Genomic DNA, 14,346 nt, shown 5'->3' with positions numbered 1-14,346 from the left:
ACGTGAGTTGTTTGTGGTCTTCGGACACAATCTTGCCATCCACCCTTTTGCCTTGGCACATGTGAGTTGGCACACAACTCACTACATGCCAAGTTGGACCTCCTTTCCATGGTCTTGCACGCACAATCCACGGACAACCGCCACGGCGTCTTGCCACTCCTTGTTGGACCTCCTTTCCACGACCTCTACCACCACCACGGCCTCTTGTAAGTCCAAGTTGGACCTCCTTTTCATCTTCACATGCACATGCAACCGTGTAGCGCACATTGACGTCCGAGTGCACCACCTTGTGTGGACGATAATGCGTAACCGAGTAGTTGTCGAGCCACATCTTCAAATCCAACAAGCTGTCGAACTTAGAACCTTTAGCAATCCGGTTCTTGTCGTCTACCAAATCACGGTGAGAGCTTGGCCTAACCCCAAGAGGTACACATTGGCCACCATCTACCACGGCTTCATCCGCGAGACTAACATCCTTGAACAATGTAGTCCGATGATCCCGACCAAATACCTTCTCGAAAGCTTCGGCCTCCTTCACCGTGAACCCCTCCGCATCAACTTGTTCATCGGGACCATCGTCATCCGAGTCCGATGCATATGCACGGGAAAAAGGGATGGAATGGTCCATTGTCTCTTGCAAATGATATTTGTCGAGATCACCCACATTGTTGTCATGGAGATCAACTTCATTGTCATCGTCCGCATACTCATCATTGTCCTCTTGCAAAGATTCATCTTGGTTGTTTCTATACGGGCTCAATGTTGGCCTCACTTCTTGGGTCAAAAGAGGTTCAACAATTTCATCTCGCTTCAAGGGTGGGGGCTACTAGCAACCAAAGGGGAGGGGTTCCGGTTCAAGTCCAAATGCAAACTTGAATCAACCTTCTTCGTTGCAAATAACTCAAGAGCCTTGTCTAGTGATTCGGCCACCGTCTCCTTGTATGCAACCCAACGTTGCTCCGAGTTGACACGCATTGTCTTCCAACGGATGTGCATTCCAAAACCAACATTATGCCTTCCCTCCAACTCAATGATATCACTAGGGTCCATCCAATTCAAATCTTTCCTAACTTGTTGCAAGAGCTCCGCATAGCTAGGACTACTATCAAACACCATGTCAAGCTCATCCGGGTCCGGTTCTTTATTGCCTTTCAAAAAGGCGTCTTTGTCCCCATGATGAACAAACACACATGTTCTTCCCATCCCTATAAGCATTCAAAGAACACAAGGTAACATTGCTTCCATGAGTACTAATCCATGGATTAACATGGAATACAAACCCTAATATATATATGAAACAACAACCCTAACCCTAACCATAACCCTAACCCTAACCATAACCATAACCCTAACCATAACCCTAGCCCTAAAACCTAACCCTAGCACCAACATAAGAACACCCATAAGAATAACCCTAGCATACTAACAAAGCCTAATCATAGAAATTGGCTAACAAACATCTCACATCTCCATGCAAATCTCTAGATCCAAACAAAACTAGGGTTTCCCCAAACTAGCAACAAATGAGCAATGGGAGAAGTTTACTTGGATCAAAACAAGGGGATCGGAGATTATTACCTTGAGGGAGGGTTTGACTTTGAAATCCACGGACAAATTCTTCAAATTTACAAGACTTGGAAGAAGATTTGAGAGGGGGAGAGAGTGGGAGAGGGGGCAAAGCTCGGGGAGGGAGAGAGTGAGAGAGTGTGTGTGTGTGGGGGGGGGGGTGGGGGAGGGGGGCCCGGCCAAGTGGCTGGATAAGTCACAGTGCAGCGCCTAGCCGCGCCTAGCTCGGAGGCGTTGCACATTACATGTGCGGCGCCTAGCTCGGAGGCGTTGCACTGCTGGGTGCGGGCCCATGGGCTGCCACGGTGGACAGAGGTGCAACGCCCCAGAGTTAGGCGCTGCACCGTACGGTATGGCGCCGGCGTGGCGGGCGCTACACAAAAGGGTCAGGGGTGTGAAATAGTTTCGCACCCAGTTCATTCTGTGAATTGATTTCGTCCCGAGGTCAAAATTGTCAAATTTGCCACTTGGGCGTGTGCCGCTGGGCGAGTTCCTCTTCCACCTCCTGGCCCTGTTCCCCAATCCCCCCATTCTTGCCGAAACCCTAGCTACTCCAATTTGTATCCTGGATGGATCTGGTGTTCCGGAGTTGAGAATCGAGTGCTAGTTACCTAGGATTGCATCATCCGCCCATCTTCCGGCTCTCGCGGCGGCGGCGGCGGCGACTTACCGGCCAGGTGAGGCGAGTCCGCCGGAAGGCGAGAAATCCATCTGCCCATCTCATCCCATTCTCTCCACCCTCGCGGCCGTCTGATCCTTTCTTGCCTCGCAGCGCCGACGACGCATGGCTCCTAGGAAGAAGCTCAAGAGTGCGCCGCCGGTGACGGAGAGCACCACCGTCCACGACCTCCCCGACAGTCTCCTGCAGCACGTGCTCTCCTTCCTCCCAGCGCAGGCGGCTGTTCGGACGTGCGTGCTCGCCCGGCGCTGGCGCCACCTTTGGAGGTCCACCACAGGCCTGCGCATCGTAGGCCTCGACGATGAGGAGAATGCCCAAGTCCAAGACCTCCGGAAGTTCGTGGAACATCTGCTCATGCTGCGCGAGCGCACCGACCTTGAAAGTGTTGAGATGAAATTCCACAGTTGCTCCGATGACGAAAAGCCCTATGTGAATCTGTGGATCCGTTTCTCTGTGATTTGCAAAGTTCGGGTGCTCACCCTTCATATCCTTGAGGCTGATTACCTCCCCCTAGACGACCTGCCTCTTGTGTCTCGGCACCTGAAAACATTGGACCTTTGTGGTCTACTCCTACAAAAGACCTTTCTTGATTTTGCTAGTTGTCCAGCATTGGAGAATCTGAAGATGAATGATTGCAAAATCAATGGTTGGAAGATATCGTCCCTTTCCCTAAAGCATTTCAGCATCACTACTTGCTTCTCTGACCTAGATTGCCGGCTCAACATTTCTACTCCAGGCCTTGTCTCTTTGAAACTAGATGGCTTTTCGGGTAAAACCCCTTTTCTTGAAAACATGCCGTTGCTACAGACAGCATGCGTGAATCTTGGCATAGGCTGCGAAGATGTCTGTTTGAATTATAACTATGGTATCTTCTGTGGAGCTAATAAGAATGGATGTGGGAATTGTCTATCAAAAAACGATGGCCGCAGCGATTGCGTGCTTCTAGGTGGGATCTCAAGTGCTAAACATCTTGAACTGATATCTAAATTGGGAAAGGTGTGACACTCATCTTTAACTCTTTCATTTGTGTTACCCTTTTTTGTGTTCCTTTATCTGCATTGTTTTTAGAGAATCAGAGATAAACAGATTACATATGCATCACAAACAGATTGTGGGTCTTAGATCAGCATCTCACATTCTTAGCAAGGATTACTTGATTTAAGTACTTGTATTTTTCTTTCCAGTTCATTTTCACAAGAGATTTGAATTGCCGCCCTACATTTAGTAAGTTAAACACTTTATTACTCAATGAGTACTGGTGCGAGGCTCCTGACCTGGGTCCACTAGCTTGCATTCTGCAAAATTCACCAGTTCTAGAGAAGCTCACTCTTCAACTTTTCTCCAAGGTATAAATCTTCTAAATGGACAACTGTTCTAGTGTTAAACGTTATTATCGGCTATCTATATTGGTTCAATGTTTTTTCTTACCATAGGGACCAGATCATAAAGTGGAAATGAAAGGAAGCTACATTCCGATGGAGGGTCCGTCTGCAATATCAGAGCACCTTAACATGGTTGAAATCAAGTGTAATGTGGTCGACGAGAAGATTCTCAAAGTCTTGAAGCTCTTGTCTGCATTTAACATACGTAAGCTAACTAATGACTCCTAACATGATCTCTATGTTCTTAAATTAGCTTTCATATGCGAGAAAGAAACTAAGAAAGCAGGCTGTAAATTAAAAAAACCTGAAGAATTATGAACAAAGAACAATTTGTAGGGATTCCAAATTGTTTTAAGATATGAAAGATCTGGACCAAGTCTGGCCAGGCTTAGAAATGAAACTAATATAATCCTTTTTGTTGGCAAAGGATATTTAGTATATGAGTTGCCCGAACAGCAATGTAACACAATATGGACTTGTTGATTAGTTCTGCTTTTATTCGGCAATAGCACAAATGTCTGAATTGATTAATTTACAGTAGTGATGTAGAATACACGGATACTTTAGGAAATCAATGTATCTGTATTGGATACCGTACAGAAACGGCTTTGTCCTGGTTACGTCCCTGATACGTATCAGGAGATTATCGGCTGATTAACCATTAAAAACAAACAATTTTAATTCTGATCCTTGAGGGATACCTCATGGTGTCATGGGTACTCTCCTGATACGTCCAAGTCCAGTAACAGTGCACCAACTCATGTGTATGTCTCAACCCTACCTGGACCAAAACCCATCCCTGATCCCATTCCCTCCCGCTCTCCTGACCTAGACGGCGGCTCAATCTGCGGCGGCAAACTTGGCGGCAAGCTAGGGGTGATCTTGGGAGAATTTGTGCTCCTCATTCCTCACATCCTCTTCTCCGACTCGGTCCCTTCTCCTGTCAACAGCAGGCAGCAGCAACTCACCGGCGGCAGCTCCCGCTCTTCAGTCCTCATCTGACTCGCCTCCTCCCTGGCTTCCCCTCCAGCAGGATCCAGGAGCAGCTCGAGGGCATGCTCCCCACCTCCACCCTCAGGATCGAGCAGTAGCTCCCCGGCGGCAAGCCCGTGATGCCTAATCCGGTGCTCTTGCTCCAACCCCCTCCCCCCTCTCTCATATAAATTTCTATCTAATGGGCAGCTACCCTCCCTGCACCACAAACATGTCTGTATTGGTGTTCTTCTGCATAATATTCATAGATTAAAATCGCGGGAGAAACGATTTCGCGGCGGCCTCTCCCAGCAGCTATAGCGGCCGCCGTAGCGGGCAATCGCGGCAAATAGCGGAAATTTTTCTGGTGGGGGAGATGATTCTGGAGGGATTTGTTGATTGTTGAGCCATTTATAGGGATATGTGGAGGATTTCGCGGCAGCAGCCATAGCGTAGCGGCGAGGCTCCCGGGCAGCTATAGCGCAGCTATCGCGGCTATTTCGCGGGCTATTTTAATCTATGATAATATTTCTATGAAATCTACACCTTGGCCATGTTTAGGAAAAAAAATCAAACCATCAAGTTAAATTGTTGGTCACACTTCATATTAAAGAACTATTTATCATTATTTTTTAAAAATTAGTCAAACTATCCCCATATTGGCACTTTTAAAAAATGACGAATTTACGTATCGGTATCGGCCCGATACCAATACACGAATCTGTATTGGTGCATTCTAGGCAGTGATACAGTATCTTCACATGCTGATATAGTAGTTCTGAACAGTAACTCAAATGTCTACAGTACCTTCACATGCTGATATATATTCCAAATTGTTACAGTATCTTCATTTTCATTGTCACAACTAGCCGTGCATTTTGTACTTCTGCAGACACATCAGACTTACCTTTTCATTTGTGTACAGGATTCGGTTTCTTGTAAGGGCGAGATGATCTGGATTGTCGATGGATTTACCATCTCTTGACTATTCAGAAACGGAAGGCGCAAGTATGTGCTGCGACAAGGTTTCCGTCGTTTTGGTGCGTGTGCATCTGATGCCAATTCTACCGAACAAAGGAATAGTGTAGAATCCGGATCATGTAACTTGTGAACTCTAGACCATCTAGCTGGACTTGGTTTTATGGTATCTTGTAATTTCTGTTGCACTTTAGGTTCATGGACTGGTTTACTCGCTTGGCATGTCTTTTCTGCATTACTTGTTGTGTTATGAATTATTCACCTGCTTTCTTCTTACTCTGTTTGATCTCTACCAGCTTCGTGCCATTCTGATTTCCATTCTTCGGCGGGCTCCTTGTCTACTCATCATAGATTTATAGCCATGACTTTCTCCTCCGCAAGCACAAGCACAGACTCGACGCCTCCAAGTGTGGCTGTCCCTTTTGCTCCCACACGCTTGAAACTGCAGACCATATGATGTTCTAGCGGCCACTTTCCCCTATGAACATCTGTGAAAAAAGTTGGTTCTCTATCTCTTCAGGCTCTCCACACCATTTAGATTCGACTATCACGTGTCTCAAGTTTACTCTACATGAAAAAGATGGCACGACTTGGACGTGGACGTTTGGTCTATTAGTGTATATATACACCCTATACGGGAAAAAATAGTAACTGAATAATAAGTCAAAAATTCTGAAAATGTTTTAGAAATAAACTTGACCTTTCATTGTACTTGTATTAAAAAATCCACAAAAAGAAAAAAAACGTTTGATTCTTTTCAAAAAAATCTTCCAAAATAGTGTGAATAGTTATGACCTATAATAGCAAATCATTTTTGTTTTTGTCAATGCTAGATTTTTTTTGCCCTGAAAATTTATATACTAGTGCAAAACAAAGTCAAGTTTATTTCAAAAAAAATCTAAACTTTTTTTTTTCATATAGGATATATATACACCCAGGAAACAAGGGGTATTTCCCAGCACGACTTGTGATATAATAGGAAGGTAACAAGGTCAACACACCTCAACGATTGTCTGTCTCTTATTTTTGCGGGGAACTATTGTCTGTCTCTTAACCAAGAGCTTATTTTACTCTCTCTCTCTCTCTCTCTCTCTCTCTCTCTCTCTAGCCCGTTCTTTTCTATAACTATAAAAGAAACACCCTGTAAACTAACTCCCAGCAATTTTGGGGGCATTGGGAGACTAGCCCATCTCCTAGATGTGACTCATAACATTGTAGAACGTTTTGCGTTCAATCATGTCCCACTAGTAGTGCACATTGACTGTGACGACTAGATTTTTTTTCTTTCTCGCCTTAAGCGTCTACAGTAATGGACCGGCCCATTAGCACGCTCAGACTTAAAAGAAATAGGGAAGAAATGGGGGAGCTTACGACTAGATATGGCTTTTCCTATTTGACGCATTCTGCGTCAAGTAGTCGATCCTTCGCACGGACCAGATCAAAAGGCTAGTGATCAAACTGGGCCGGCCCATTGGAGAAGCTAGGAATCCGGTTGGAACATTCTGGAAGGTTCCAGCCTGGTTTTTCTGGTTTTATGAAGATTCTAGAATGTTCCTGAACCCTTTTTTGGCTGGTTTTTTGCTTTCTTATGTTTTTTACTAATCCTTTTATTCTTTTTTTTTCTGTTTCTGTTTCTTCTCTTTTTTCTTTTTTATTCAGTTTCTTTTCTTTATGTTTCTGTTCAAAAATTTCAAAACGTCTTCAGAAAAATTTGGGGATTTTAATTAATAATTTCGTTTCAAAACATGTTCGCTAATTTCAATAAATATTCATGTTTCCAAATTTTGTTCGGAAGATTCAAAAAATGTTCTCATTTCAAAAATTGTTCACAAATTTCAAAAAATGTTCACAAATTTCGAAATTTGTTCATGTCTTAAATTGTGTTCTGGAGTTTAAGAAAATGTTCTGTTTCAAATATTACGTGCATTTTCCAAAAAAATGTTCATGTTTTGAAATTTTGTTCTGAAGTTTTAAAAAAAACTCTGGTTTTCAAAAAATGTTCGCTTTCCAAATTTAGTTTTGGAATTTGAAAAAAAATGTATTTTCAAATTTTGTTCCAGAGTTTCATAAAATTTTGCATTTTCCAGAAAATTAAGAATTTCAAAAAATGTTCCCGTTTTAAAAAATGTTCATGTATTCTTTTTATCCCTGAGTTTCAAAAAATTGTCCAGTATTTTCAAAAATGCTCCCTTTTTTGAAAATGTTTGAGTTTTTGAAAATTTTGTTCACAAATTTAAAAAGTATTCACGTTCCATAAACATTTCCTTTTTTAAAACAAATGTTTTGGGTTTGAAATTTAAAAAATACTTGGATCTGCGATGGTTTTGGTTCTTAATCTATTCGCACAGCCTAATATTCAGATACGGTCGTCAGGTGAACTGGTAGTAGCATGTCTTGACGAACTGGAGCTCCTAAATTCAATACCTACAGAACTTGACTTTTTTGCCACATAGAGCAGCAGACAGGAGCTCCCACTAGATATAGCGAGACGGAAGAAGCTCTCGCCTTAAGTGTCTACAGTAACAGGCCAGCCCATTGGCGCGCGGAGACTTAAAACATATAGGGAAGAAATGGGGGAGCTTACGACTAGCCCACCTCCTAAATCTAACTCAGAATATTGTAGAACGTTTTGCGTCCGATCATGACTCACTAATAGTGCACATCGACCGCGGCGACTATATCTTGCTTACAGCAAGACAGAAGAAGCTCTCGCCTTAAGCGTCTACAGTAACGGGTTGGCCCATTAGCGTGTTCAGACTTAAAAGAAAGGCCTCCTCCAGCTCCCTCCCTCGCCGCCGCCGATGCGCGCCGCCGATCTGGTCGGCGTAGGCGGCGGCGGGGATCTCTCCTCTCCTCGCTCGATGCCACGCAGCGCGAGACGACGGCTTCAACGATGGCGGCATCCTGATCCAAGGCACGGCGGCGCAGCGGCTCCCTGCGGCAGCGCTTGGCGGCGCGGGTGGAGTTGGCTGGGTGTGATGTGGTGATCGGCTGGACGTGGCCAGAGGATGGAGGTGGGGCTGGCCGTGGCTGCGGCGGCAGCGCCCGGCTCGGATCCGGTCTTGTCGGTGGCGATGGCGACGGCTGACCTGGATCCGACCATGGTGGTGGCGGCGTCCCCTCCGCCGGGGATGACGGGCCAGGTGGTGGGTCCTTGTGGCGGCGCCGGTGGCGGCGGATCTTAGGATCCCATGTCCGGGCTCATCGCAGGATGCGCGTGGCAGCCAGAGCTTCCTCCGCGTCGACGACGCTTGATGTGGGATCGCGGAGGCGGTTGCCGTTGTATGGGCACGATCCATTTCCGCTTCACCCTCCGGTCCATTTCCGCTTGGATGCTCATGAGCACGATCATGTCCGCTTCTTCGCCCGAATCCGGCGAATCAAAAAACTCATCTTGAATCATTTGACCAAGCTTCGTCGGTCCATACTCCTCGTTCGACGAAGCATCCAAATTCATTGTATTCCCTACAAATAAATCACAAAAAAATCGGGTCAGACAATGTGTCGAATACATTGAGCGCAAGCGGCAGCCCGAGAGTTGCCAGACGTACGGCGGTGAGCGCAGGACAAAGGACTGTTGTGGCGGTGCTGGCGGCGCAGAGGCTCGAAACGGCTGCGGAGCTAGGGTGGCGCCGGAGCCGCGAGAGGTCCGTCGCAGAGGAGGAAGGAGAGAGGAGAGGGCAAATGGATCTGATAGGTCGAGGGATGGATTTGGTGCATTTTCTGGTGGGGTAGCGTTGTCGGGTCCAACGTGACGGACGCGCCCTCATATCCACCCTACATTTAGGCTGGATATGAGGGATGTCAGTCAGTCTAGACGTTTGAGACCCGTTTAAGGCGTCCGTCTGAGTCAGTTTTTTGAGACATGTTTGAAGTGCCCGGCTGTAGATGCTCTTAGAATCTCGTATTTTTCATAATGCACCATTCTTAGCCGGGGAGAGTCGATACTTTAGCTACGTATGATGCTATTTATCTACTCCCTGCGTGGAACCATAGCGAAAGGAGCGAAAGCACATTTTCACGGTCTGGTATGGCTGAACCCGTTTTTGTAACTTAGTAAAATTTTGTAATTTCACTTCCCTAAACATATATAAGAATAAAATCCATTTTCTGATTTTCATACGGGATATAAAACCCTACGAAATTGGAACCACGACTTACTTCTTTTACTAGAATTATACTACCTCCGTTTTGGTTTATTAGGCCTCCTTGTAGTTTGGGTTAAACTTTGACCTTTGTTTTAACTATTATAAAATAAGTTATATACCTTAAAAATATTATCATTGAAAAACTTCTTTCAAATATGAATCCAATAATATAAGTTTTGTGACATATAATTTATAATTTATTAATCAAATCTACTATCAAAGTTGGGCGTAAAATACGAAGAGGCCAATAAACCTAGACGGAGGTAGTAGTACACAACCAAGCGATCAGCTTGGTGAGCTACCTACAAAAATTTAAAATCAAAAGAATTATAGTACACACATTTTTTCTGCATTTTGCTTGCAATGATTTTTTTTCTTTTCAACCTCTACCAATATGTGTTTATATTATTTTTCTCAGTCGTTGATATTTCTACGATAAACATCAAAGATGCTTCTAATTTTATTTGTTGCATATATTTCTACGATAGTGTAATTTCTGTTACAACCATTGTCCGCGTGAGCTTCTTACCATTGTTTATAAGTTTTGGTTCAATCAATACTAGTGTACGGCTGAAATTCCGGTGCCTCCACTCCGGTTAGTAGTTTAGGTTAGGGTTGTTTTAGTCCTCGCAAGTGCGACGCTCAGACATATGGTGACGCTTCTTCTTCGAGTTTGTCTTCCGGGTTTCGATCCTCCTCAAGTTCGTTCTTCTAGACGTAGTCGACGGAGCTCTGGCGTAGATTCATGCCGTCTCCTTTGGATGGTGAGGTTAGGGTTTTTCGTAATGTGACGAGATTTGGTGTCAGATGTTTCAAATCTATTTAGGGGTTCAACGACGACGACTGCGGCTCCAGGCACTGGACCTTAGGGGCACGTGCACAAAGACTTCCTGGCTGTCATCGACAAGGTCAAGCCGGCTCCGGTAGGTGAGCGGCGGCAATGCTCGTCGGCGGCTTGTTCTGACTACGGTAGTGGTCATTAGGTGGTCTCGGAATCGCTACGTAATTTGTATTATGAGTTGCTTTGTACTTCTGGTGAACTTGGATAATAGATCTGAATCATTTTTGCAAAATAATGTACGGTTCAACATTTGTTATTTGCTTATATTTTCCTAAAATTATTGGGCAAACATTTTGTTCCTCGGAGCTGTTTTTTCTTATAGCCACTACCGGTGTGTGTGTTTTATTGTTTCTCACTGATGTTACTACTGCACATACATTTTGCTCCGCCCGATTCAGTCGTCTTTCTTTATTTCCAACACAATGCCAACAATGTTAAGTGCGAAAAAGCTGAACAAGGCACTGCTGTATGTCGACGGATGTCTTGTTGATGATGAACTCGTGTAGCTTAAGGAGTTCACCTATGATCAGCCAGTTCAGCACGCATAGTGAAGATGGACATGCAGATCGAAGTGAGTTTTTTTTTTGAATTGTGCAGACATTAAATTAGTGTTATTGTAAAAGAGTTCTATAGTGCTCGTATCAAATGATTTGTGTGGACATGGATGTAATTTTTGTTATGTGTTCTTTGTACTACGGCTTGATGGTAAAGCGAATCTCCTACATACTTACCAAACCACATCTTAGTAAGCCTTTTTTTTCTTCTTCTGCTGATACACGAGACTCTTACATTGTCTTTTCATTTCTGTACAGGATTCATTTTCCAGTAGGGTGAGAAGATCTGGGTCGTTGGTGGATATGTCATGTCTTGACTATTCAGAAATGCAAGCCAGCGTGAAGCACGTGTGCTGCCACGACGTTTCCGTCCCTTTCATTTTTTGCGTCTTATGCAAGTTCTACCGTGAGGAAGAGTGTAGAATATGCAATATACACATTATGAACCCTAGATCGTCTAGCTAGACTGGGTATTGTCGTATCCTGTAATTTTTGTTGCACTTTTGGTTCATGCTGAATTTATTCAGCTGTTTGACGATAGTGTGCTCTTGGCATTTCTTTTTGGCTTGGGCGACCCGGTTATATGTCATTCATCTGCTGTTCGTTTTTCTGCCTGCCCAGGCATATATATGTCCCAGCCAATTTATAGGAACTGTTGCATTTATATGCTAAGTAGTGATCTGAAGCAGCTATATATGACATGGCACTAGCTGGGGAAGAACTGGAGAGGTAAAAAATTTGTTTAACCATCAGGACTTGTTTGGATCAAGTTATGCAAGGATTGCAAGAAGGTTAGAATCTCCTATTACTCATACAAGTAACGTTTTAGGGCATCTCTAGCCGATCTCTCAAATTTTAGGCCTTTATATGATCCCTTATATCTTAACTTTGATCCGTTAAATAAAAATGGTTGGTAGTCGAACCCCTAAACTTAACTCCGTATAACTTACATTTGACTTGCATTTCGTCGAAACATTTGCAACGCAGCACACACACACACACAGAACACAACACACATGCAAGCACAACGCCAGCCACACCACCCAGATCCTCGGCGGGACGATGCAGGTACAGACGCAAAGCCGGAGTCTTTGAGGTCGTATACGAACGACCGTCCGCTCTCCCGGACTCATGGCAAGGCACAGGGCACCAGCTTTGCCTATCGCGCTGCCGGGAGAACGTCTCCAGCCTGATCCCCGTGAGCCTCTTCGCGTCCAGGCTGATGCCCACGAGGCTCACGTAGTACTGCGACTCGTGCGCGTCGAGCGTCGGGAGGATCTTGGTCGTTCGGAGGACCGAGGAAGCCTTGTTATCGGTTCCACGGTAGCTTCGTCCGCGCCTCCGTCTTGCCCAAGTGCCAGACCATATTCCCCTCCACCACTCGGTTCATCCCGCTCAAGAGCGCGCCCACGCCGGACATGCTCGTGTCGCCGGCGCTCCGTCTGACTTGCTGCTGCTGCTGCTGCCCACCACCATCCGTGAGACATGGAAATCCCATGTATATATCACAGCTCCCAGCAGTGGCTACTTACCATTAACACTTATCATCTTAGACCAAGTTGTATGGATTAGATGACTCGTCGCTTATGTTCTGGTAGTAGGTTCTGTGTGCTTCACGCACTTACAATTCAGAGCTGAATTTGGTACAAGGCTGATGGACTTTGTTTTTGTGGATTGCCAATTTAGCAGCAATGATGGACTTCGTTTGTGTGGGTTGCTAATTTAGCAGCAACTTTTTTGTAACTTTGGCAACAAAACCAGCATCAAGTAGTCTAGGGTCGGTTCAAAATTCGAATTAGTTATGGTTTAATCTATGCGTACTTCATCGTCCATTTCTGAATCATCAATGATTGATTTTATTGACACAAGATTTTCTACCTATTGTTTTCTGGTGGGTAAAAACAGTTATTGGCTGCTCATGTTATCTACAATAAGTATCCCTTTTGACACTCCTTTAAGTAGAAATGGTCGCAGAATTTTGATTCAAACTAATCGAACCCTCACAGCTCATTGAAATCACACAATTTAATTACAATGTTTTTCCCGATAAACACTGACACTCATTACCCGACTTCTACATTTTATTTGGCTCATGATGTCAATTATTTTGTTTCAATACAGTACAACAGAGGACTATCCAATTGGAAGATCCACATCATGTATGGGAGCAAGAGACCCAAAACTGGCAGATGCATGCGCTAATTCTATTCAGAGTTGAGGATCATATGGGTGGTCGTGCCATGTCCAGAGCGCCAGACATCAAGCATTAGGCCTGGCTTTAATCCCCTTGGTCACATATATCAGATGAGTATAAGAGAGTCCATCTTCTCGATCATGAGCTACCTTTCCGAGAACAGCCTGTCACGTACTCAGATTAGTAGAAGTGGATAATGTAACGAATATCATGTGAGCGCTGGTAGTTTGTTTATTCAAATTAAAGGGAATGCAACCTTTTCCCAGATAAAAGCAGGAGAATGCAGCAATGAATAGATATATTGAACCGTTAGTCCAACTTCCCTTTGTTATTGAGACTCCGAAGAATGATATGATCCACCTCGCCTTGGGCAGCGTACCCGGTGGTGATTTCGCCTCACTCGGTCGGTGGGTCCAGGGCGGGAGAGGGGCATGGGCAGGTGGCCTCCGCCCCTTCCTCTCCCTTGGCGCCGGAAGTTGGTGAGGCTCCGGTGGCTGCTCCGGTTCAGTTTAACTCTGTTGGGGGTTGGGCAGGAGGCCCCACCCCGAACGGCGCCACGCGGGAGGAGATCATTGCTTTTGGTGGGATCCCGGATCATGTTTCTGAAGGACGACGGATAAGCAGTCGTCTCCAGGATCAGTCGGATGTTGATGACATGCAGCTAAGGTGCACTATGAGGGCGGCCAAACTTCGTGACATTGAGGTCACTACTGGTATGTCGGTCAATACGTCTAATTCGATTCTGTATTTTTCCAATGATAGATTGTTCCCAATGCAAATCAATTAGGGGTCTCACTAGGTAGTAATGGTAGTGAAATCGCTAGATCAGTTAATGATATCCTAGATCTCGAAGCGGAGCGCGCTTTGGAAATGATTCGTAACTTAGCAGCTGTTAAACCCATGAACAACTCCGACATAGATGCGTTGGGAGTAAGGGTGCTTGATAGTTTTTGTGCGGATCTTGCTCCTTCACTTCCTGAGACAGAGGAGGATGAGGATGTCATATCCCCTAGGGACTCGATCCATCTTGAT

The 14,346-nt window shown here is 45.0% G+C and overlaps 1 protein-coding gene across 1 annotated transcript; it reads left to right on the top strand.

The window, feature by feature from the left end:
• The first annotated feature begins 1,994 nt into the window (after positions 1-1,994).
• On the top strand, positions 1,995-5,834 carry LOC123143397 (F-box/LRR-repeat protein At3g26922). Its single transcript, XM_044562314.1, has 5 exons — positions 1,995-2,243; positions 2,339-3,241; positions 3,430-3,591; positions 3,679-3,832; positions 5,525-5,834. Exons 2-5 carry the CDS (start codon positions 2,351-2,353, stop codon positions 5,539-5,541), a joined length of 1,224 nt encoding a protein of 407 aa, XP_044418249.1. The 5' UTR covers positions 1,995-2,243; positions 2,339-2,350; the 3' UTR covers positions 5,542-5,834.
• Positions 5,835-14,346: the final 8,512 nt, after the last annotated feature.

Source organism: Triticum aestivum, chromosome 6D, assembly GCF_018294505.1.
Source record: "Triticum aestivum cultivar Chinese Spring chromosome 6D, IWGSC CS RefSeq v2.1, whole genome shotgun sequence".
Classification (NCBI taxonomy): Eukaryota; Viridiplantae; Streptophyta; class Magnoliopsida; order Poales; family Poaceae; genus Triticum; species Triticum aestivum.
Note: the sequence above shows the minus strand (reverse complement) of the source record. Positions and strands in the feature narration are given on the sequence as shown.